A 26,656-nucleotide genomic window follows, 5' to 3' on the forward strand; every position below is an offset into this window, starting at 1 on the left:
GCCATCACATGCCTTTATACCGGAGACTCTGGGCCGCATACAGGGTCGTGAATTGTGGAAGTGCGCAGGTGAATTTGTTCTCTCGGTTATGCCGTTTGTTTTCATTTCAGTTTGTATTTTGTGCTCTGGCCATCGTGCCTTTTCTTTTCCTTCATTCCTCCTCAGATGTCGAGCATGTCCGTCTCATCCCTTCTCCACCCACGTGGCATAACAGTTTACATTTACAGCATTTACCAGACGCCCTTATCCAGAGCGACTTACAATCAGTAGTTACAGGGACAGTCCCCCCCTGGAGACACTCAGGGTTAAGTGTCTTGCTCAGGGACACAATGGTAGTAAGTGGGATTTGAACCTGGGTCTTCTGGTTCATAGGCGAGTGTCTCACCAACTAGGCTGGTGGTCGTACCCCATAGTAGCACCAAAGTTGCTTTTTTGCAGTGTAATTATGGACGCAGACATTTGGACTGCATGAAGAGGTGACAAAAATGTCTAAATCTCTTCAGACGTTTTTATGATAAAAATAGCAGACTATTCACGCCCCTGTTCCAGCTTGTTTGAGTTCAGTTCCTGTTTTGTTCAATGAATGTGTTCTTGTGATCTGCATGGTTTATTGCTCACATGTCAAATTATTTTTTGAAGAAATCCAACAATGTAACATGATGCAACTGGGCAACGCATGAAGAAATGGATTTTTATTAATAAGTGGATTATCACCGCCGGGCGCAGTTTAAAAGCAGGGCCTCGGTTGATGGCATCAGCGACCGCAGCGGCAGCCCCTCCTCGCCTTCCCAGAAGGGATGTTGTAAGGGCAAGACCCTCTCTGACTCACGGGGAAGCGGCACCCTTCTTAAGCTCCGCGCACCGGCAGCACTTCCACGCGCCGTCGCCGAGATGCGGGGGGTGACCGGGGCCGCCGCCCTGCTCTTCGTCCACGTCCTACGCTGCTCTGCTCAGGCAGGTGTGTACCCCCGCGCTGTCACCCTCACTCGCGTCAGGCCCTCCGGGGTCAGTGTGGCTCAGTAATATTGCACCGCTCTCTCTCTCTCTCTCTCTCGCTTATCTGCGCGGCAGACAGGAACTTTCTGATCTTCAATAAAGGAAAGAACAGATGCATTTACTCGTCCCAGCCGATCAGAGTGCTCCACTGCGACGTCTCCTCTGCGGCGGACCAGTTCAGCTGGACGTCCGCCGGCCGCATCTTCAGCGCCCTCAATAAGAAATGCCTGGGCGCCGGCAGCATGTCGGACGGCAGCGGCCTGCAGTTTTACTTCTGCGACGACGCCAAGCCCCTCCAGAAGTGGGAGTGCGCGAACGACACCCTGATAAGACTCAAGGACCAAAACCTGTTCCTGTCCCAAGGGGACGACATGGTATTGAAACTGACCAGTGACCAGAGTGCTGCCAGTCACTGGCTCATCCATGGCACCGAGGATGGCGTTTGCTCACGGCCATACGAAGGTAGGGATCGTGGAAACCTTCTCGTGGGGGTTTTTAGCATACATTCAGTTGACATGCAAACAATATTAGGGACGCACCGAAAAATTCTCAGCCAAAAAAATTCGGTTTTCAACCGTGAATCAAAATGTTGGGATGAAGCAAGCAAAAACCAAGACCTGCCACCACATGACGAAATTCCAGCTGGTTTTAGGTTGATTTCAGGGCATGAAGTAGGTGTGGTTAACACCCTCACGGTCCCACCGCACGACGTACAGTTGTCACAGAGGTCAAAGATCAAGTGTGCGACTTTGCTGGATGCAACGCAAGATCGCAATTCAGGCGCCCTCTACGCCACAGATCATTTTCATGCGCTCTGTTTTCTATGCTGTGTTTTATGAGAATAGAAGTCAGTCGAGGCTTTAATAACTGTTGATGTATTGTATATTGTACATCGTTGGAATGTCAACATTCCAAGTTTTCTGTAATTGATTTATTCCTCGAAGTATGAATATTATTTATATGCATTAGCAATGCCTTGACATTAGAGACAGCCTACAATTTTATTTTGGTGTGTGTGGGTGTGTGTGTGTGTGTGTGTGTGTGTATTTATATCTATGGATGAGATGCTGAACAGGATATTTATAGACTAAAATCTGAAGACAAATTTATGAAATATCTGACAGATCATTTACATAGTGTCTGTCATTACAGCATGATATTAGAATTATGAACATCACAAATTGCCAGTGTCGTGCTGTGAGAAACTCTCATGGACATCACTGTGATTAACAGTTTCCATAAAAGCATGGACTGTGCCTGTGCTCAACAAAATTCGCTGTAAAATGTTTATTTTTTTCTTTACAGATTTGTTCACTATTGAGGGCAATGCCTTTGGACGTCCATGTCATTTTCCGTTCAAGTTCAACAGCAAATGGTATGCGGAGTGCCTGAATGACCAAAACAAGGGCCTGTGGTGTTCACCAGATGTAGAGTATCAAGGGAGGTGGGGCAAGTGCCCAACAACATGTAGGTTGCAGTTGGACAGTCAATATTTCTATTAGATCTTTCTTACCTGCATTCTTCTGAAGTTTCTCTGATTGTTTTTAGCCACTGACGGATGGAAAAAAAACCCTGTCACCGGCATTTATTACCAGGTCAATGCCAACTCTGCCCTCAAATGGCACCAGGCTAGAAAAAGCTGCCAGCAGCAGGGTGCAGACCTTGTGAGCATCACCGAGCCTCACGAGCAGACCTTCATATCAGGTATCGCCACCTGCTGGCCATCTGTCTTACTGGCTCTCTAATTCTTCAGCACACTTGTTCTTGTGAACTGTGGTGTTGTTGAACTCACGGCAAGATACACCTGGCGACATGAGCTTTGAAACATGACTCTGCTGTACAATGTGTAAATGTGTAAATGTTTCTTTGCAAAGGCACCATGGAGCAAACAAGTACGACTCTTTGGACTGGACTCAACCGCCTGAATGATGAGAGAGGATGGCAGTGGGTTAATGGGGCACCGTTTCGTTACCTAAAATGGGGTTCAGGTGTGTATGATTGGCATGACAAAATATTGGGGCTGCCATAATTAATGCTTTAATTGCTCTGACTAATATCAAATGGATAGATGCCATTAATGGAGATGCATTTTCCTCACTTCTGGTTTACTTGCGGTGTGTTTGGAATGTTCTCGACACATCTCGACATATGCTGGTTTTTCAGACGCGACCAGATGAAAATATTTACACATAGTTCAGCACTTTTTGGACACATCGTCTGAATCAGTCATTAGGTAAAAATGTAAAAAGACCACAGTAATTTGGATTAAGTTTTAATTCCATTTTATTTTAATAACTAGTGTTGTTGTGTCCGGTTTTATTATAAAAAACTGACCAGATTATTCGTAACCATGTGTAATTTTAGATGATTGTCAGCTCTATAAGATATTTATTTTTAAAAAGTATAAATGTTTATTGCATTACATCAAAATAAAATGAAACTTGTACAATAGTGAGTGTATTGATTAATTTGGTTTTTTTTTTATGCAATTGCTGATTTCAGGGCAGCCAGTCTTCAATACCGGAAGTAGCTGTGTGGCCATGAGCGGTCAAGAAAACTATAACTGGAAAAACGTGGCGTGCAGCCGGAAGTTTGGGTACATTTGCCAGAAAGGCAGTACGGTCCCAACTGCTACTGCTGAACCAGGTAAGCAATGTGTTATTGTCCACGTGATAATCACAAAACGTTTTCAGCTTTTCAACCAACAGACGTTTGATGTATGTGTGTGTTTGTACAGTTCAGTCTATTTCTTGCAGCGCCCCTTGGATACCGTACTTAGGGCATTGTTACGTCCTCAACCGCACAAAGTTCCCCTGGCAGGAGGCTCAGACCGAGTGCGTTAAAGCTGGAGGGAACCTGGCGAGCGTTCACAACGTAGAGGAGCAGAGTTTCATCCTGACACAGCTGGGATACGGTGAGTTTTTAAAAAAAGTACTTTGCACTTTTCACTCAAAACTCAAAATATGAGTAAATATCACTTTTACAGATGATTTAACATTAATACTAAATAATAACATTAATAAATCTATTTATTTTCGGAAAAAATGGCGACACAACTTCCTGTCGGTGCCAACATTGTGGTTGGTGAATGGTGTTGATTTCCGTGAATGCCCCCTCAACTTCTATAGGTTGCTCTCCTCCTCATTAGCATTTAACATTTGACATTAACATTAGTGTTTGGGACAGTGGTGACCTAGCGGTTAAGGAAGCGGCCCCGTAATCAGAAGGTTGAATCCCGACTGAGGTGCCACCGAGCAAAGCACTGTCCCCACACACTGCTCTCCAGGCGCCTGTCATGGCTGACCACTGTGTGATGTTTAAAAGCAGAGGACACATTTCGTTGTGTCACCGTGTGCTGTGCTGCAGTGTTTCACAATGACAATCACTTTACTTCACTTCGCTTAAAGCTACAAACACCGTAACGGTGCGTCCTGAGAAAGTGGATCAAAGTGGCTGTAATTCTGCACCTAGGCTGAATTTTGGAAAGAGACTTCAGATGCAGTAGTAGGGGACCGATATAAAAGCAAAGCAAAAAAAAAAAAAACATGTCATGGGACCTTTAAATTCAAATAAATAAATGCATTTTTATTTCAAATATGAATCAATTGTGAATGGTCATATAATGATTTCAATTAATTGAATATATGAAAAGCCCACTTTTTTATATGAAGAAATGTTAAGAAGTGGGTAACACACTCGCCTATGAACCAGAAGACCCAGCTACAAACCCCACTTACTACCATTGTGTCCCTGAACAAGACACTTAACCCTGAGTGTCTCCAGGGGGGGACTGTCCCTGTAACTACTGATTGTAAGTCACTCTGGATCTGATAAATGCTGTAAATGTAAATGTAAGAACAGAATTTCTGAATGAATTTATATAGAGAGAAAATAATTAAAATGCTTTGATGATATTATAACATGATGAACATTTTTTTTCATGTAACCTTCAGCACAGACAGATGAACTCTGGATTGGCTTGAACGATAAAAAGACGCAGCTGCTGTTTGACTGGATCGATCATTCCAGTGTGACGTACACGACGTGGGCCGCCGAGGAACCGAGTCACAAGCACTTTCAGCAGGAGGACTGTGTTCTTATTAAAGGAACGGTGGGTATTTTTGGGTGACATCATTAGCCTCACCGGTGCAGAAATAAACTGGAGTTGTAATAATTTTATTAAGGCACTTATGACAGAAAATCTGCTTAATTTTTCTTTTTTTTTTTTTGCATCTGTCAGGATGGGAAGTGGGCGGATGAGGAATGTGAAAACAAATATGGCTTCATCTGCAAAAAGCCTGGGAGCTCCAAACCTGACACTGGCCCAGAAGTCAGAAGTGAAGGGTGTAAAGCCGTGAGTTTTACTTACATTTGCCAGAACAATGACTGTCAGCACATCACTCACGCCGTCTTTTCAATTTGCAACCGCAGGGATGGATCAGATACGGATACAACTGTTACTATGTGGGTTCAGAAGCGAAGACGTTCGACGAAGCAAAAACGACTTGTGAACAAAGTGGCTCCTACCTGGTCGATGTTCCACATAGGTAAGATAACGTTTATGAAAATTACTTTACCTAATCTGTCATAAATGATTGACACATAGCCGAAATTTTCATTTGAAGTGTTCATTTCCAGTTCCTGTAGTGGTGCTTCCTTACAACAGACTTAAATAACAACAATAAGAAGTTTTTTCTGACTACAGATGCATGTTAAATTCATTTAAAAAATGCACTTATTTTATCTAATCCCACAGGTTAGAAAATGCCTTCCTTGTCAGTTTAGTTGGAATGAGAGCAGAGAAATATTTCTGGATTGGTCTGTCAAATCAGAAGGAGCATCATTTGTTTGTGTGGACCAAGTCAACACGGGTTGACTACACACACTGGAACGCCAGAATGCCAGGTGTGTGGGTGTGAATGAAACAAACATACATACATACATACATACATACATATATATATAATGTGAGACTCTCAGGCAGGAAACAGGGTTGCGTTGCCATGACGACGGGAGCCTTTGCTGGACTCTGGGATGTTCTCAGCTGTTCCAATAAGGAGAAGTACATCTGTAAGCACAGAGCAGATGGTGTGGTCACCACTCCAGCCCCGCCCACCACTCCGGCATATAGATGCGCTGATGGATGGCACGAAATGCCCAACCGGCCCTTCTGCTTCAAAGTTTGTCAAATTGGTGAACATTGTTCTTAAGAAGCCGGATTCTAAAATAGTTGAACTAACATTTTCGCTTCACATTTGTCTTTTTGCATCAAAGCACTATGAAATGAACAAAAAGGAAAAGCGGACGTGGTTTGAAGCGTTGGACTTTTGCAGAGCTTTGGGTGGGGATCTGTTGAGTACTCACAGCCAATCTGACATTCCCAGCTCAGAAATGACGATGTAAGCATGCATTGCAGTGCCCAGTGCAATTAAAACGAACACATGCTCAACCTTCAAAGTGCATTTATGACAACCTTGATTCCCAGGTATGACTCAGCATGGATTGGCTTAAGCAACCAAGATCCGAACATCGGCTTTGTGTGGTCGGACGGCTCCTCGGTGAGTGATGCCTGCTTCTTCCATACACGATATACACAAAGAGACAGAAATGAAGAGAAGTGAAATATAAATAGATGGTACAATGACTGAGGTGGCACCTTACAAATAATACATGAAATAAAACAGGAAAAATATATCAATTTAATGCTATTTGTTGCTTACAGTCATCATTTGAAAACTGGAATGATGGCGAACCAAATAATGCAAACAACGTGGAAAACTGTGTGGAATTGATTTCAACATATTACTCACATGGGAAGTGGAATGATCTGCATTGTGAAATCAAGAAAGACTTTATATGTCAAATACATAAAGGTAAGACTGATTTTACGAAGTTTTCAACTAGGTCAAGTGTTAGACTGAAGGTATCCTCAGATTGTTCATAAATATAAACCGTAAAAGGACATAATGTTTGCGCATGTGACATATTGACAGGTGAGACAGTAGCTGTCAATCATTAGGCTCCTCCCATCCAAATAATGCCACCAGTGCAAAAATGATTCTGACAATGGATACATTGCGTGTTCATTTTTCCTTTATCCGACAGGGAAAACTCCTTCAAGTCCATCTAATGCCACCCTTCCCAGTAAGTTTACACCCACTGGACAAATTACACCAGATCCGAATTTCCCTTCACTGGCTCTCATGTGCTGGCTCTTCTGGATCTTTCATGTTGTTTCCTCTCTCCTTAACACAGCGTATAATGAAACAAGTGACGGGTGGATTGAATTCCATGGCCATCAGTACTATTTCAGTTATTTTATGGAATTAACTATGGATGACGCTCGACAGTACTGCAGATCTAAACATGCCAACCTTGTGATTATCAACAGTGAAAAAGAGAGAGTGTTTCTATGGCAACGGGTAAATTATTCATTACAGCACAGTAAAAATGTCTACACTGACATTGTCGTGAATTATTCATCTGCAGAAATTCTTGAATCCCAGAAATTATATGAGTTTTCGTATATGTATTTTTGCATTTCAGATAATAGACCACCATGATGATTATTTCATTGGTATGACGATTGATCTGGATGAATTCAAGCAGTAAGTCAAACTCATCGTGAGCAGTAATGTTGGGGCCGTGGTGGCCTAGTGGGTAAGGAAGCAGACTTGTAATCGGTTCATATCCCGAACCGGCATGGTGCCACTGAGGTCCCCATGATCAAGAGATCACTAAGGGTGATGGGTTTAATACCGAGGACACAGTACACTGTGTGCACTGGGTGCTGTGTCACATGCAACAATTAATCACTTTCAGTATAATTACTTTTCAGGATTTTAAGGGGTAGTGGTGGCCTAGCGGTTAAGGAAGCGGACCCGTAATGAGAAGGTTGCCGGTTTGAATCCCGACCCGCCAAGGTGCCACTGAGCAAAGCACCGTCCCCACACACTGCTCCCCGGGCGCCTGTCATGGCTGCCCACTGCTCACCAAGGGTGATGGTTAAAAGCAGAGGGCACATTTTGTTGTGTGCACCGCCTGCTGTGCTGCAGTGTTTCACAATCACTTCACTTGAAAGGTTCAGCAACTCAGCAACTTAAACACTACAATTCTAAAGACATGTGGACAAGTGACATTTCAGGCATTTCTAATTCACAGTCAGGCCCAGCACTCTTTTTACCATTTGCTGTTTGTATCATGACGCACAAGACGTCTTGTGGAGCTATGGCTGCTAGTTGTGTACAGAGGAATGCAGGAATGTGTGTGAATACAGATGGATAGTGCACAATTGTGATGGATAGTGCACAATTGTGATGGATGAAAGTCAAGAGGGGCATAACAGTACATGTGGTTGTTCATGTGGCAGTTGCGGGATAAAAGCAAGACTGTGTAGAGATGTCCTAGCAACTGAGGAGTTTACTGAGAAGCCTGGGTTGGAGCAGGGCACCTAAAGGTCGCCTGCTAAAATTGCAAACATTTAAAAAAAATTATGTTTTTATAACCATGCTTCACATTCTTTAAATAGCAGAATGTGTCAGAACATGAGCCATGACCTAATGCATTAAGATACCAATCATTTGGGAAAAAATGAATATAAATAAATATACTAGTTGAAAAGGCTTATTCTGTGTAATGTAAGAAAGGTGGGACTACTTGATTCTAAACTACTATAAAATATATTATTATAAAGAGGAGAAATACTAGAGAAAAGTGTGCATTTTACGTGTCTGTTCATGTAAATGTCAACTAATTTTAGCACATACATTTTTTCGTTTTCTAGCAAATCTAGAATCATCACTGATCATTAATGACATACAGTAGCTCAGTACATATGTCTGATGTGTGAACATGTTCTTGATCAAATTCTCCAGATGGGTGGATGGATCCCCAGTGATCTTCCCAAGCTGGGACGCAAATGAACCTGATTTTAAAACCAATAACGAGAACTGCGTTGTGATGGGCGCATCAATGGGTAAATGACGCGAAATTTCTACTAATTCTAGTTTCTACCCAAGAAAATCACACCCACCTATTGTTTCATGCAGGTTTCTGGCGGGTACGCGCTTGTGGACGAAAAACATCTTTCATTTGCGAACGAAATGAATCCCCTCCGGCAAACGCTACAGTGTCCCCCACCATAGCTCCTGTGGGTGGCTGCGCTTCCGACTGGTCCAGATACAGACAATATGTGAGAGAGATGATCAATTTCAATATTCTTAAGAATTTCTCAAATTATGTGCAATGTGCAAAAAAGCAACATGTTCACTTCTCGATTGCATTTTAATGGTGAAATAATGAACCGGCTCTAGTGCTACAAGATTGGCTTTGGCCTGAAAGACTGGTCCGAGGCACGAGCCTCCTGTAAAAGCGACGGGGGAAATTTGGTTTCAATCCGTAGCAGTCAGGAACAAGGTTTGCAATTAATTGTCTTTATTTTTGCTGGTTACTGTTAATACAATTAATATAAGTAACCAGTATTAAGAGATTTTTCTTGATATTCATCATTTATGAATGTATTTTTCTTTATACTGACTGCATGCATGATCATTAGTTGTTTTATTTAATAATTTGTTTATATCTAAGATAACCACATAAGGAAGTGAATGGAACTGTAGATGTTTACCTCCCCCCTGTATGCACCTATGAATATGTTGAGACAGAAAACTTATAATAAGAAAATATTGAAATAATATTTCAATTCCTTCTTTTTTCCTTTTTAGCATTTCTGACCACAATGATAAAAGATGCCCCTGGAGACCTGTGGATAGGACTGACCTCTGCTGATTCAGGTTGGGAGTACTACTGGACCGATGGGAAGGGCGTTTCTTACACAAACTTTAAAAGGGCGAATAGATGGAGCGGAGGATGGAGGCATGCTTTTTATGATGATCGCCATCATCATTTTTTATTCAGGGACGAGGTAACTCCTTTGACATTGAGCCAGCATAATATCACAGTTTTATCTTGAAACAGGTACGCTGACTATTCTACAATGTTTAATTCTGTAACAAACAGGCAAACTGCGTTGTAATGAAAAACGAAAAAAACAAGAGGACAGGAAACACTGGAAAATGGGAGTACCGGCCCTGTAGTGACGCTTTTGGATTCATCTGCAAGCGAGGCATCGGTGAGCTCATTTCAGTTGGAATAGCTAGATTGAGCGGATTTAGAACAGCCCATGCCTAAACGAACTCATGAGGTTAAAAAGACGAGGGTGTTTCTTTCTCTTGTCTAGACCACCAAATCACTCCAAAATCAACGGAACTGCCTAAAAGCTACGTGAAGCTTGGAAACGACTCCCTCAAGCTGGAAACCCGGAACTTGTCATGGGCAGACGCCAGGAAGAACTGTGAGGCGGACGGGGCTAACCTGGCCAGCATCCGAGACTCCATCACGCAGGCCTACATCGAGCTGCAAGTCAATAAGCTCACGCAGCCCGTGTGGATCGGCCTTAACAGAAATCAGGTAACGTGCATGAATTGGGTTTAAAAAAAAAAAAAAAAAAAAACTTAATAAAAAGATGTAAAAAGAATGGCAAGGGAATTGTAATAAAAACAAATAAAATAAATACATTTCCGTCCATTCCCGAAGGACATTCCCGTTTTCACAACCCTTTATAGTCAGTCCAGGAAATTAGCTTAAATGCGCCTGATTGGCCGATTTGACTCCACCGGAATGCGTCCGCAGTCAGGGCTCCGGCTCCACAGCAACCTGTCGGTTTTCCTTGACAGACGAATGGCATCTTTAAATGGATCGACAAATGGCCCCTGTCACTGGTACAGTGGGCACCAGGCGAACCAGCGCAGAGCCATCCCTGCGTTTACATGGATGGGCGTGGTCTGTGGCACACCACGCCCTGCAATAACGCATTCCCAAGCGTGTGCAAGCAGTCAACTGGTAAGGAAGCGGTCCAGTCAGGTTCTCTGACAGGTTCTCGGTAATGCGTTTTAAGGCCAAAGCTGATGTCTGTACAGTAATAAACAGGGAAAAAATTCATTTGAAAATATACCGTACATTAGTGAGGAGTCGAAAATTGAGAGTTGAAAATTCTTCATATTCCTACCCTCAGATGTTCCTCCTCCCACACCGACTCAGCACCCTGGGACCTGCCCTGATGAAACCTGGGTTCCCTTTCGGCATCATTGTTACCTTTTCGAGCAAAACGGAAAGAGTTGGTCCATGGCCTCAACGGAGTGCAACACGAGGAGTAAGAAAGCGACTTTACCCTGGTCACATGACATTCACACATTCACTAAGAGATTCACTAAGAGTCCCTATTCATCTGGGAATTGTGTGAGCATGCTCCAAAAATGCATACAGCTGCAGGAACCGAAGCTGTTATTTCTGCACATTTTCACCTTTAACTTTTTCATTTTTGACACAACACAGGTGCATCGCTGCTCAGCATCCAAGACACACAAGAATCTGACTTTATAAAAGAGGCCATACAGATGTTCGAGGACACAGAGACGTCTTTCTGGATCTCTCTTTATAAAAACCACAGAGGTAAAATCCAGTGGCGTATCTGTGGGATGAATGAATTTAATTTAGTGATTTTTTTATTTTCGTTTGCAGATGATCAACGGTGACAATGACAATTTGCCCAGCCACAATGAGACTAAAATACTAATCCTACATTTAGCCGTCACATTTAATATTCTATAGTGGCCTTGCTGCAGATGATTGCTGTGTGTACACTTTCATATCTACAATTGTATTTTTCATTCAATACATTTTCATTTCACCTTCAAAATTGTGCAGATGCCCCAATATTGACACTTACTACCATTGTATCACTGATCAATACACATGGTGTCTCCAGGGGTCTGTCTCTGTAACTGATTGATTGAATTTGGGATTTTCAAATGCATGAAAATGTACGTAGAAGACACAGAAAACAAACAAAAAAAATAACAAGAATATTTTTTAATACTAACATGGCATTGTATGGTCCAACAGAGCAGTGGAATTGGCTGGACGGCAGCGTGTTGGACTACACCAACTGGGGTCCTGGTGAGCCAGTTTTTTCCTCATATGGACATATCTTCACCTCTAATGGAATGTGGGGCACATCTCGTGAATACTCACGGAAACCATTCATCTGCAAAACTCGAAAAGGTACCTTCACTTACTTCACTGACAGTCCTGCAAACTTGATCTGAAGAACAAGAAACAATATCGAATGTTGTTGTTTTTAGATAATAAAAATATGTTCCGTTTTATGTCTTTCTTTCTTTTGCAGTCATTCTGCCTCTTCCAGTCACAGAAAGTAAGTGCTTCATTATTGTAACATATGTCCAAACCATGCGCCTTTTTTTCATACGTGGCCTCTCCTGTCCCCAGAACCGCTTGTTGCGTCGGGCGGCCGTTTCTACATTGGCATGGTAATGGCCGTCCTCATCACGCTGCTCGCTGTTGCGGGAGTCGCCGCCGCCCTTTTCTACCAGAAGGGTTTCCATCTCAAGCCGCAGCTGCCGTTCAAATTTGAGAATCCGCTGTACTTCACCTCGTCCAATCCCACTGTGAGCGACGTCAAGAATCTAGTAGCAAACATGGAGGTTGAACCTGGAATCATGTAAAAGCTTCTGCAATGAGCGCGTAAAGAAAGCAGGATACTTTGCAAGTTCAAAATTTTGACAATTCTTTACATGAATTGTCAAAACTATGATATAAAATGGGGTTTATTTAGCTGGTTTAGCTAAACTACATAGGTGAATTACAGGACCCGAGTCACATGATCCACTGTCCAATATCTGTGTTTAACTGGTCCATAAATGACACCGATATGTTTTCTGCATATTTACTGACCTGTCTGTGTATATACTGTTCTATGTAATACATTTTTTTGTTATGTTTTAAAAGTTGTTTCTCTCTGGTGATTTTGTTTGCTTGACCCCTGACCTTGATTTGTTTGTTTTCATTTCGGTTGTACTATGGAGGATTTTAATGGTTATTTCACAGGCAAATGTCAAATGATTAGGATTTATATAGTAGTGCGGGCATTGTTGGCTATATATTATGGGATATTATGGGCTATATATACATAGCCATACATACACACACACACACACACACACACACACACACACATATATATATATACTGCATAGTCATGTGCAGTATGTCTCAATGGGCTTTGACTGGCTCTACAGTTGACACCCTCCACACTTAATGCACTCAAGGAAAAACTCCACTAAAAAAACTTTTCTCTAAGAGAGAGAAAAAAGAAAAGAAGAAATGTTGGGAAGGAGTGATACAGAAAGGGACCCCCTTCCAGGGTAGTGGTAGTGGTGGAAAAGTCCAAAGTGTAGTATGGAGCATCCGTCCATGTTTGTAGGTAGTGGAGAGTGCAGCGTAGTTGTTTAGTCCAGCGTCATGGTGGACATCATGTGTCCATTATGATGCTACTGGTCCATTTGAAGGTCCCTGAAGCTTTAGCTGTTACGGTGGTGGTGGCTGTGGTGACCCTCTGGTTTGTTTCAAGTCGTCTTGTCAGCAGCTCATTGGTGGTCTCTTTACTGGACTCTGGAGGTGGTCTGCGCTATTTGTGCAACAGTGGCCTAACTAGGCCTAACTAGGACAGCCTAACAAAGGTGACCTGAACACTGTCTGTGTTTGACTAGGTGACTGTAATAAAGTGGACTTGGTAATTGGCACTGTGTTTGGGACTTTAACAGGAGGCCATAGAAAACAGATGTGTTGTCAGTTTAGAGTCCCCAACACTGACCAGCAAGCCGTTCCACAGCTGAGGAGCTCTATAAGAGAAGGATCTTCCCCCAGCTTGACCTTCTGTACTTTGGGTACCAGTAGTGACCCCGCACTCTTCAAGCTAAATGTTCTTGACACCCTGGCTGACTACCTGACCCTCCAAAACTCCGGCCTATGACGGTCTCTTAACAGAGACCACCACACCTGCACGTGACACCCCAACAGTAACGATCATGCCGGCAGAAAGGCCACGGCATGCTCTGTGGTCTCGCCCTTCACAGCTCGCTCCGTGACACACACATGGGTACACACAAAACCAGCAGGGTTGACCAAATCGGCGTTCTGGGGGCTGCCTTGTGATACACTAGCAGAGACCCGTCCAAAAAGTGGGGTCCCGGGAAATGGCAGTAGCAAGATGTGAGAGAGTTTTATTTGTGCTCTTTCATGGCCCCTGGGGGTTCAGCATCATGACATCTTTGCTTTCCTCCCTCCATTATCGCTCATCTTCTATGTTTTTTGTCTGATCCTGTTCAGTGCTGAAGGTTGAATTTTCTGTTCTCTTTATTAAAGTTTTGCTATGTTGGGCACCCATGCCTCATGCCTCAGTTCTCAGACCCATGTCCAGCAAACTTTTAAACTTGTGTGTTTGTCAAAATGATATTCTCTCTCAGTTTGCTGCTTCAATGTTTTTGTCAGTGGTTTCTGTGGTGCATTGAAGTATAATTACAAGCATTTTATACGTTTCAAAAGCTTTTATTGACAATGACATCAAGTTTATTGCCATCGTTCGCAAATGAAAGATGTTTTTCTTCCACAAACCTGCATGAAACAATAGGTGGGTGTGATTTTCTCTGTGAAACTAGAATTAGAAGAAACAGTGCGTCATTTACCCATTGATGTGCCCATCACAACGCAGTTCTCATCATTGGTTTTAAAATCAGGTTCATTCTCAAGTTTTATTACATCAAGTTTATGCAAAGAGTCAATGTTTGCACTGTGGGACCTTTTTTTCAAGACCGCTGCAATTCGTCCTGACATGCTTTCAATCAACCTCTGGGCCAAATCCTGACTGATGGCGCCCCATTCCTTCATAATCGGGGCTTGGAGTTTGGATTAAGGTGCAGGGAGTTTCCTGGCCATGGACCCCGAGCCACTTAGTTACCACTTTGCCCTTATTGTCTGACTTTTGTACAGAATCTACAACAGAGTGAATAAAAAGATTGTATTCATAGTTGGGGGTCCTAGTGAACCAGAACTGATCACTTCATCGACGGTAACATGGAAGCATGTTGCAAGTCGCCCTGGATGGCGTCTGCCAAATGCCTTAAATGTTGGGAGAAGTTGCTGTCGGAGGACAACTGGTCAACTGGTCCCTGCTAACCGCAATGCTGAAAGAGCATAACAGCCACAGCGCTACCGTTAGCCAAGACTTGGGAAGACGTCCCTTCATTCATCACACGTTCAACAAATCTATAAATGTTGAAAACAGATTGTTCAGTGTAAGAATGGACATCACGGGAGCCTGCTTTTGCCTTGCATAACAGATGTCTGCAGGGGGAAGTGTGACATTCCTGTGTCGATGGTTGTTCGTGAAGATTCGACACCTCTGTTTTACATGCCTTTTGTCTGACGGTTACGTGTGAAGTATCAGCCGTCAGGACCGCCCACCCTCTTTGTCTTCCCCAAATGGGAGGCACCGGGGGCGTGACATCAGAAACAACAGGTTCTGATTGGTCAGTGACAACTTCCTGTGGGCCAGTGACAACTTCCTGTAGGCCAGTGACAACTTCCTGTAGGCCAGGGGTATAAAAGTCTGCTCACATGTGGAAAAAGGGACCTCTGACCTATCTTGCTCAGAGGATTTTCCATCGGAAGCCGGAAGGCTTCTGAGACTTTCTCTCCCCCTCTCTTTCTCTTCTCCCTCTTTATTTTTCATGTTTATTTTCTCTGCAACCTTGGTACCTTTTTACATTCAATATTCACATGTAACTACAATAATTATTTACCTGTGTTAATAAATTAGAAACTGTTCATTTTTAACCTCTATTGTGCCATGCCTCTTTCTGCCAGGTAACATCAAATTGGAGTGGTTGAATACAGTGTGGAGGGAGAAAGAGTTTTTTCTACACACTCTATTCTCTTCTCCAACACCACATGGTCTTCATGGTTTTTAATACTGCAACATTTGCTGGTTTGTGTTGTGCTGAACTTGACTTTGATCGGGTTATTACAGGGCTGTGTTTAGATTTGGTCGGCCGGTTTGGACAGTATGATTCATTTTTGGATGTTTTATGCACATTTGTGCAACGTGTTGTTAAAGAACGTGTTACTGTGGGAGGTCGACTGCGAGCCTCCTCTAAAGGCAATAACTCCTCGGACTCGTTATTTGCCATGAAACATTCTTCGTCCTCACTAGAGTCATATGACTCAGGTGCATCGGAGTTGGCCTGTTGAATAGCAGCAATAGGGATTCCCACGTTACTACAACAGTCTTCTAGAGCGGTCGAGTATTCCTGAGCGCGTTCCAGTTTAACCTGGAGCGCGGCTATGTGTCTCTGTGTTTCTTCCATGTCCCGCGCCCACCTTTGTTTATCGTAAGCGATCGCATCTACCTGAGCTTTAAGGCTCGTCAGCTCCTGGTCGCGGCTTTCTCCTATTTCCCTAAAATGGGCAACAGTTTGATCGCATTCGGCCTGAGTTCTTATGTCCTTCAAATGAATTAAATAAACAAGGGCGGCGGGGATTTTACGGAATTTACGTTTTGATAATAATGTACGTCCGCATGCTTCATACCAGTCTAGAAGCTGGTCATTACTGGCATTAACATCTAGGCCCTTTTTGTTAAGCAGTAGTAGGGTGGTCTTTAAATATTGGCCAAGCGCGTTCATCACCTCTGCAGTTGGGTCCGTGTAATGCTGTGTCTGGCTAGTCATGTTTTGGTGTCTAAAGGTTTAATTACTACCAGATTTCTACGGTCTCTGGTCTGTCACTGGGTATGTCGACCCGTTCTATAAATGTGTATATATGAGGTGTATTTTTCTTTCACTTAAACGCTGATAAATAAAAACGACGTACTCACCAGAATTGCAGTAGGCAGAGAAGGATTTCAAACCTCATGTCTCGCGATGTTTACAGTCAGTCCGGAAACTGGTCACTCTGCTTCGTAGTTCCAGGTGTTGGATGTGTCAAAAACATGTCACGTTCTTGCGAGGCCGCAAGATCACGTCGGGATCACCAACTGTAAAACCCGCCTATCAGCCCAATAATGGAACCTGATACGACGGTGAAGGGTTTAACGTGTATGACGTTTTTTGACGCAAAATAAAATAACGAATCTACAAAACTAATTTATTTATCAACCGGATAAATAGTCTTAGATCTGTATAATCTGACTCCAATATAACTACCAAGACTATTCACTTTAGATGGGTAGTTGGAATGAAGAGGACAATAGGGACTGAATAATTTATAAAGTCAGGGAGAACTAAAGACTCTGCAAATTTGCATTGACTTAACGAATCTTGATCAGCAAAACAGTGGCCAGTTAATAGATCAAGTATAATTAATAAAATAACTTTCTACCATGCGGATTTGCACCGACTGACAGGCTGATCACACCAGGGGTAGGAAGAAAAGGAACTCTCTACGGTTCACATAAAATACCTACTTACGTGCTATAGGATCAAGAAGTTCATTAAACATACATAAATCTGGCGTGTTGCCATACGATCAGAAAGTTCCCCCTATAACCAACAACTTTAGTTGACAGAATATTCTATAACAAGACTGGAGATTAAGGATATCAATAGTTACATTTATTATGATACATAATCTTCACAGTTCTACAGATATAGTAAATGCAGTTCCTTAATTGTCCAAAACAAAATAGAATGATAGAATGAAAATCAATCCAACATACCCAACAGATGTTACACACAGCGCTGGATTAAAGAACAGGTAGCAGAGCTCTTAAAACCATCGCATGTGTGGGAGAACCTGAATGCAGTAACTCCTAGAACGGCATGTAACCTTCCCTTTTGTATCCTCGATCTGGGTCACTTTGGGGGGGGTCACTATACGACCCCCTCAAGTGTTGGAGATCTTTGATGTTGTTTATGATTTGGTTTTAGTAATAACATATTTGTTATATCTTATATCTGTTTAATTTATGTGACAGGGGACATTGAGCCAATGAGAATAAATCTAAACACGCATGTATTGTCATGATACCTCCATATATATATTGTACTCAAATTAAACACTCAAGGAACCTTTCTGCTTCCCCCAGAGGTGAGAGGGGCTTTCCCGCCATCCTCAGGATGATGAATCTGTGGGAGAGATCTCATCCACCCGTTCTCGTGACCATTTGGTAATAATTGTCCGTGGGGGTCAATCTTTGATCTTGTGACCATTTGGTAAAGAATAGTCTGTGTGATCGATTACGTTTCCTGGTTCCCGTGGTTTTTCTGAGGTGTCAGGATGTCCCCTGCTGGGACAGGCCTGGTCCTGCCGGGAACCTTACAACAGTGCGTGTTGATCGGGAAAGCACAGGTTGTGTATTCCGCGCTGACTGTAGACCAGAGTTTAGATTATGGAGTAGTGAAGACTGCTATTTTGAATGCCTATGAACTCGTACCGTAAGCGTATCGGCAGCGTTTCCGGGGTCTTCGAAAAGATGACCGAGTCACGTTTGTTGAGTTTGCTTGCGAGAAGGAGAACGCGTTTGTTCGCTGGTGCTCTTCACAGCAGGTTACCACCAAGGAACAACTACGTGAGTTAATTCTGCTGGAAGAATTTAAAAATAGCTTTCCCACTGCTGTGGCCACTTATCTGAGCGAAGCTAAAGTGACCACATTAGCTAAGGCTGCCAGCAGCGCTGATGAGTTCGTCCTGACACGCCGGAATGTTTTTGGGTCGTCTTCCCAGTCTGTAGGATCGTTCGGACCGACATTCCCACGGCGGGGCTGGAGAAATCAGAGGTCGGACCGAGCATCTCCGCAGATGGAGTCTCGTGAGTGTTATTACTGCCACAAGGTCGAACATCTTATTGCGGATTGCCCTGTTTTAAAACAGAAGGAGCAATCCTCGAAAAGCCCTGTGAAGAAGGGGGTTAGCTTGGTAGATAATGTTAGTGTAGCCCAGGTGAAAGATTCAGTAAATAAGGAGTTTAGTCCTTTCGTTTTTGATGCTTTTGTTTCTCTGGGTGAATCTGGAAAAGAACGAGTGCCAATTAAATTATTGCGTGACACAGGCGCCGCGCAATCTTTTATTTTGGATTCCTGCTTACCATTTTCGGAAGACACTTATTGTGGTTATGATGTGCTAGTGCAGGGACTTGATATGACAGTTATGACTGTTCCCTTGCACGCCGTCCATATTGAAAGCGAATTCTTTTCTGGTTTGGCTAATGTCGCTACTCGTCCTTATTTACCAATGAATGGGATTCATTTTATTCTTGGAAATTATTTGGCTGGCGGACAGATTTTTCCCTCTCCTGAGGGAATTAGAAATCCTCTCGTTAACTCAGTACTCGGTTAAGCCTCTCAATACTAGTACATTTCCTGCTTGTGCGGTTACGAGAGCTCAGTCACGAAAATTTCAGGATACTGTGGATCTGTCTGAATCTTTCTTATCTCCAGATCACAGGTCTGAAAGCTCTGTCCCTAACAGTGTTGTCAAACCCGACTGAAGGTCCGTCTGTGCGGGACGAGAGAGAAGGTACTGACTGTAAGTTAACGATCTCAGTTGACCAAGCAGAGGTTGTATGTGAGGCGACGACCGTTCTGCTGCCGTTAAGAAAGACAGTGAATTTCTATGGTCTGCGGACTGTCAACAAGCTTTCCAACATTCAAAGGCTTTGTTAAGTAGTGCGCCTGTATTGAGGGCGCCAGATTTTCAAAAACCTTTTAAGCTGGAAGTAGATTCAAGTGCCACCGGAGCTGGTGCAGTACTATTGCAGGAAGATGCAGAAGTAATTGATCACTCAGTCTGCTACTTCTCGCGAAAGTTTCTGAAACATCAATTAACATCAATTAAACTATAGCACTATTGAAAAGGAGGCACTGGCACTACTATTGGCTCTTCAATATTTTGAAGTTTACATTGGGTTCACTACTGTTCCAGTTGTCATGTTCACGGATCATAACCCTCTGGTGTTTCTCTCCAGGATGAGGAACAAAATTCTTCGCTGGTCCTTGTATTTGCAGATCCGCTACAAGAAAGGACTGGCCAACATTTTGGCGGATGCCTTATCACGTGCTCATTCTGGTTAAAATTGGTTGAGGATAGAAAAAAATAGGATTTTTTTTTCTTTTTGTGGTGGGAGGGGGTGTTACATCCTTTAGGCCGTAGAATGCCTTGGGGTGCTCTGTTTTGTGCGTGTTCTCTTTTAGGCTGGCTGCTGGGGGAGGAGATTTGGATTTACAGCTCCACCCACCAATTCCCTTGTCAACTGGCAGCCAATCAACGCACAGGACAGAGAACTACATAAGGACCATTCCAGCCACCATTCAGGGCTCATTGTTGTGGAGCCGGAGGAGGAGGAAGCAAGAGGAGAGTTTTGGAGTTGGAGTTTGGATTGTGTTAGAGTTGGATAAGAGATGTTGTGTGTTACTGATTTAGTGTGGTTAGTTGTGGCTTTGTGGTGTAGTTGTTTTGTCTCTCCTTTCATGGTGTGTTGTCCTCCTGTGAATTGTATTTAGCACTTTTGGTTTGGCTTGTTGTTCACTACTCACTGTAAATAAAAGCACAGTATTTCACATTCCCCTCGTTTGTTGTCGCGTCTCCTGACCCCTAGACAGGGACGTGACAACTTGTAATATGAATCAATGTGGTAGTAGCCTAGTGGGTAACACACTTGCCTATGAACCAGAAGACCTGGGTTCGAATCCCACTTACTACCATTGTGTCCCTGAGCAAGACACTTAACCCTGAGTTGCTCCAGGGAGACTGTCCCTGTAACTACTGATTGTAAGTCGCTCTGGATAAGGGCGTCTGATAAATGCTGTAAATGTAATGTAAATGTCAATGTGGCAACTACAATTAGGTCCTTTTGAGCAGTACTGTCTCCTGTGAAGTCTCTGTTTACGCCGACCCCTTAGAATCCAACTTGGCTAACATGATTCTAACTTCATTTTCTCTGCACTTTGTGAACATCCATCTTAAACCATAAATTTTCCCCGAAACTTGAAGGCAGTAAAAAAATAAAGGCAATAACACGACTGAAGTCTGTGTAGTCCTTCCATCAGTTATCTTGATTATAGCCCTAGTCTGTTTAAAGTGACCAGTCTGTAGACGTTGACTGGAAGAGCTGGTGTACTGGTTACTCTTTTGGATCAATGATCAATGACTGGATCAATTCCCTCTTCACTGGGTCTCCGATTCCAATTGACTCTGTTCTACTTTGTTGTCCCTGACTGGTGGGACAACTTGTCCTACTCCATTCGACTAGCCGAGACCACCACCACCTTTAAGAAGCAGTTGAAAACCCACTTTTCAAAAAGTATTTCAGACAAATCTAACACTTACACATGGACATGCACACACAGTGCACAAAATACATTTTAAAAAATGTTTTCTTCGTCTAGCACTTAACAATTCCCGAGCATGTTCTCTTTCTGACAAGTTGGGCCTTATCAGGGCTCTTAGTTTTGTAAACTCAAAATCTATAGAAATTGAATGAGAATTGCTGGTGTCTTCCTCATGTAAGTTGTTTTGGATAAAAGCGTCTGCAAAATAAAGTAAAGTAAATGACTGTGATAAGTGATTGAAATGAAATTCAGCTCAATCACTTGATCACACATGGTGGAAATGACAGGAAGCAAAAATGATGTTGGAGTTATCAATTGAAGTTGTTGCTTGTCATGTCATGGTCTGATTGTGGTCATTATGGTAAGGTCTCAGTCCAGATGCTCTCAAACTGGCAGTATAAGAAAAATAATTGTGATAAAAATCGACATTGTTAATATGTGAAAATATATTGTGCTAATAAATCTCTAATAAAGTAACTATGCACATTATAAAAAAAAACAAAAAAACAATAAGGTCGAGTTTAAATCAAAATTCAGTTACACTGGCTTTAATGCTGATGATAGCAAGAACGCAGTTTGACTTTGTAAGGCAAGTTAGCGAGAACAATCTACACAAATTTATAAGCGTGTTACAGTCTAGTTGTCTGATTGCGGTGAGTCACTTATGGTTCAAATGATTCATTATAACAGACCCGCAAATCCCACCCAGATCAACGGCACTGCCCCAAACCTATGTCCAGCTTGGAAACGACTCCCTCAGGGTGGTGACCCACAACCTGACGTGGGCTGAGGCCAGGAAGACATGTGAGGAGGACAATGCTCACCTGGTCAGCATCCGCGACTCCGTCACACAGGCCTACGTGGAGCTGCTAGTCCTTAAATTAAAGCAGCCCATGTGGATCGGCCTGAACAAAAACGAGGTGAGAAGCTCCATAGGTGACTAGCCTCCACTGGCAACACCGCGCATTCCACTCGGAGGTGAATAAATGTTCATGGTTCGTGCTTTTATAGACCCATAACCCCTTTCGATGGATTGATAATTGGCCACTGACACTGGATGAATGGGAGTCATGGGAGCCAAAAAACAACCTTCCCTGTGTTTACGTCAATGGAGGAGGAAACTGGCAAACAGCAGACTGCAATCAAGCCCTTCCCAGTATTTGCAAGCAGTCAAGTGGTAAGGACGAGAGAGGTAGAGGTAAAAAAAAAAATGCTTAAGATGCACGGCATGCCACAGTTTCTTCATGTGACTCTCATGGTTGCATCCCATCAATTTTTTACATCAACTCACATTATGATTTCAAGTATGTTAGAATGTTAGAGATCCCAGTGAAACAAGCAACAAACATTTACAGCATTTACCAGATGCCCTTATCCAGAGCGACTTACAATCAGTAGTTAAAGGGACAGTCCCCCCACCCTGGAGCAACTCAGGGTTAAGTGTCTTGCTCAGGGACACAGTGGTAGTAAGTGGGATTTGAACCTGGGACTTCTGGTTCATAGGCGAGTGTGTTACCCACTAGGCTACTAGCACCCTATTTACCGCCCTGTTTATTTTTGAAGGTCCATGTGGACGAGGCCAAACTCCTACCAGGAGTGGCGCTGTGCTCAAATCCGGCAGAATTTTTACACGGCCATCAGAAAATCACCAAGCGACTAAACTTATAATGATATAATTGTTTATGTTCTGTACTGCATCAATGCAGAATCGTCCACATCGATTACGAGATTCATTTCAACATGCCTACTCTATCCATTGGGTCGTCCTTAACAAAGTACATGGAACTAGGTGACATGTTACATGTTTAGGCTGCTTGTGAAAGTGTGCCCTTGTTCAGAAAGGGATGGTAATCTACAAGACAACATACAAATTGGAAAATTTTATTTGCCTTACTAATGACCACTCTGACCTACTCATTTCTACTTTTCACAGATATTCCACCAGCGTCACCAGATCAGTACCCTGGAACATGCCCTGAGTCAAGTATATCTCTGTTGTGGGTGCCTTTTAGGGGTCATTGTTATGCTGTGCTTCAACCCTATTAAAGAGCATGAATTAATCAAATTAATCTCGTCGTCAAATCAATGTACTTGTACTTTGGATCCGATTCCAACAAGGTTCCTAAAGCAAATAGCACCCAATATTATAAATTCTATCCTCAAAATTGTTAACTCGTCGCTTAGCACCGGCCACGTACCAAGTTCGTTCAAGGTAGCAGTCATTAGACCCCTGATTAAAAAGCCGGATCTTGATCGCAGTCAGCTTTCAAATTATAGACCGATATCCAACCTTCCGTTCATATCAAAAATCTTAGAAAAAGTCGTAGCCCAGCAGCTGAGCGCATACCTAGACTGTAACAATATCCATGAAGTATATCAATCAGGATTTAGACCCCATCATAGCTCTGAGACAGCGCTGGTTAAAGTGGTTAATGACCTGCTGTTGGCCTCTGGTCAGGGATGCATCTCGCTGCTTGTCCTGCTTGATCTGAGTGCAGCGTTTGACACTATTGATCACGCTATTCTCCTTGCCAGGTTAGAGAATGTTATCGGGATTAAGGGAACAGCCCTTGAATGGTTCAGATCATATTTGACCAACCGATATCAGTTTGTGGACATCAATGGTGTTTCGTCTTCACATAGTAAAGTAGAGTTTGGTGTTCCACAAGGTTCTGTCCTAGGTCCATTACTTTTTTCTCTATACATGTTACCTTTAGGCGACGTCATCCGCAAACATGGTATTAGCTTTCATTGCTACGCTGACGACACACAGCTGTATCTGTCAGCATTGCCAGATCAGAGGCAACAGCTGAACAATATAGAGAATTGTCTGAAGGACATTAGACAGTGGATGCTCACCAACTTTCTCCTGTTAAACCCTGACAAGACAGAAGCGCTTGTACTTGGGCCTCAAGCAGCCAGGCATTAACTGGCTGACTACACAATAACCCTGGATAGCCTTTCTATCTCACCGAGTATTGAAGTGAAGGATCTAGGTGTCATCATTGATGCAGGTCTCTCATTCATTTCGCACGTAGATAATGTCACTAGGATAGCATTCTTTCACCTTAGAAATATTGCAAAAATAAGAAATATCATTTCAATGCATGATGCAGAAAAGTTGGTCCATGCATTTATTACATCAAAGTTAGATTACTGCAATGCATTATTATCTGGATGCTCTAGTAGGTGCATGAGTAAACTCCAGCTAGTACAGAATGCTGCAGCCAGAGTTCTAACCAGAACCAGGAAATTTGACCACATCACCCCAGTCTTACAAACTGCACTGGTTACCCATCAAATTTAGGATTGACTACAAAATCCTACTTTTAACCTATAAAGCTCTAAATGGTCTCGTCCCACAGTACCTGAGTGAATTTTTGGTTCTTTACGAACCGCCACGCCCCCTTCGATCAATGGGTGCGGGGTCACTACTGGTACCAAAGGTGCAGAAGGTCACAGCTGGGAGCAGATCATTCTCCTATAGAGCTCCGCAGTTGTGGAACAGCTTGCCTTTCAGTGTCCGGGATTCAGACACAGTCTCAGTGTTTAAATCCAATCTCAAAACCTATCTGTTTTCTCTGGCTTTTTGCTAAAGTCCTAGACCCTCATTTCACTTCATCTTGACGCAGTGTCAATTATAAAGTCCAGTTTATCACAGAGTCCCCCAGTTAGACACAGACAAAGTTAAATTCACTCTAGTTAGGCTGTCCTAGTTAGGGTACCGGGCCACTGTAGCACCAATATACCACTATAACCACATATTTCAGTATCGGTCGTACAGTGCAACCGTCTGCCGCTGCTTCTGTTTGTTTTTCTCCGAGACACGGAATCAAGCACCCAGACTACTGGCAGACCCCAGTGAAGAGACCAGCAAATAAATCCTGGTTCCTGACAACTGCTTAACAAGGACATACCATGAAACAAACCAGAGGGTCACCACAGCCACCACCACCATTACAACTACAGCTATAGGGATCTTCAAATGGAACATTATGGACATGTAATCTAGACCATGACACTGACTACATCCTGGATTTCTCCAACCCTACAACTGTATCATCCCCAACCCTGCACTGACACCATTTGCAGGCTCACTCTACCCTGGAAGGGGGTCCCTCTCTGTATCACTCCTTCCCAAGGTTTCTTCCTTTCTTTTTATTTCTCTCTCCTAGGGTTTTTTTTGTGTGGAGTTTTTCCTTGTGTGGAAAAAGGGTCAAGTTTGGGGGGTGTCAACTGTAGGGCCTGTCAAAGCCCATTGAGACATACTGTATGTGATTTTGGGCTATATAAGAAATAAATGTTGTTGTTGTTGTTGCAAATAGCTGCCCAATGGCCTCAAGCCTCCATACACTGTAAGAAGCGAGGTAGGAAGTACTTCTTACTCTTGCATGATGTTTCACACATTTTTTCTTGCAAAACATAAACTGTCCTGATAATAAGTGAAAGTGAAGTAATTGTATTTGTGAAACACAGTCACACAATGAAATGTTTCCTCTGCATTCAACCCATCACCTTAGTCAGCAGTGGGCAGCCATGACAGGCGCCTGGGCAGCAGTGTATGGGGACTTTATCCTTACTGCTTCAACTGTTTTGCTGAATCTGTAATTACACCCACTAAAGTTAAGCACTGTCCCTTAATACCCACAGCTGTGACAATCAATACTACATTTATATTGATGTAATTCTCCGCCCCAAATGAGTGTCAATGTCACACAAACTTCAAGGATGAAATGTTCACTTACTGCATCACTGTTAATATTGAGTGAAATGGCCTAAATGACAACTTTTTTCCAGAGGCGTTGAGTCAAAGATTTGTTCGAGTCTATCTGGATTGGCCTTCTAAAGACCAACAACGGTAAAACCATGCAAGTGTGAACACAAGCTAACATAATGCTTACAAAGATAACAATCAGCGGAATGAAACCCCCTGAAACCCAGGCAACTGGGTCTGGCTGGACCACACAGTGATGGATTACACCAACTGGGCCAGAGACTCAGCCAGGCCAGGAAGTCCACGCAGCAATTTCTATCACTGATTCAGCCTGGACAACTGAACACTTCTATGGAAAATACCCATTCATCTGTAAAACAGCTAAAGGTACATCACAGAATCATTCAATATTACATTTATAATATCGCGTCAAGCTCGTTTGCATGCAATGATAATCCAAACATTTTTAAACAAGTGCAATTTTCATCTAGGATTAAAAATAGTTGGAATAAATAAAGAAATGGTGTGTTAAAGGTATAATGAATCCTGTGTTGTCTTCAGTTGTTGTTATTTAATCAAATGAAAGATGTGCAATTAATGCAACAGTTTTTTTGGACCAATACACCAATGATTCCAAAATACACTGCTCAAAATATTCCAAAATAAAAATTCCAAAATACACTGCTCTTTACTTAGTTGAATGTGC

The 26,656-nt window shown here is 42.8% G+C and overlaps 2 protein-coding genes across 2 annotated transcripts; both read left to right on the top strand.

Annotated features, from left to right (window-relative positions):
- The first annotated feature begins 802 nt into the window (after positions 1-802).
- Positions 803-12,860, top strand: mrc1b (mannose receptor, C type 1b). The gene is made up of 30 exons (XM_028977493.1): positions 803-958; positions 1,072-1,458; positions 2,302-2,463; positions 2,545-2,700; positions 2,871-2,984; positions 3,499-3,642; positions 3,734-3,910; positions 4,950-5,107; positions 5,237-5,350; positions 5,428-5,543; positions 5,753-5,901; positions 5,977-6,176; positions 6,271-6,395; positions 6,482-6,554; positions 6,719-6,869; positions 7,102-7,140; positions 7,252-7,418; positions 7,543-7,604; positions 8,871-8,971; positions 9,045-9,187; positions 9,309-9,411; positions 9,720-9,919; positions 10,015-10,126; positions 10,235-10,464; positions 10,731-10,896; positions 11,069-11,206; positions 11,389-11,505; positions 11,959-12,117; positions 12,242-12,268; positions 12,343-12,860. Exons 1-30 carry the CDS (start codon positions 892-894, stop codon positions 12,576-12,578), a joined length of 4,293 nt encoding a protein of 1,430 aa, XP_028833326.1. The 5' UTR covers positions 803-891; the 3' UTR covers positions 12,579-12,860.
- A 5,819-nt stretch (positions 12,861-18,679) lies between these two features.
- On the top strand, positions 18,680-26,275 carry LOC114787748 (C-type mannose receptor 2-like). Its single transcript, XM_028975593.1, has 4 exons — positions 18,680-18,718; positions 21,927-22,156; positions 22,248-22,428; positions 26,178-26,275. The coding sequence occupies exons 1-4, from the start codon at positions 18,709-18,711 to the stop codon at positions 26,273-26,275; spliced, it is 519 nt and encodes a 172-aa protein (XP_028831426.1). The 5' UTR covers positions 18,680-18,708.
- The last annotated feature ends 381 nt before the right edge of the window (positions 26,276-26,656 follow it).

This window comes from Denticeps clupeoides, chromosome 4 (assembly GCF_900700375.1).
Source record: "Denticeps clupeoides chromosome 4, fDenClu1.1, whole genome shotgun sequence".
Classification (NCBI taxonomy): Eukaryota; Metazoa; Chordata; class Actinopteri; order Clupeiformes; family Denticipitidae; genus Denticeps; species Denticeps clupeoides.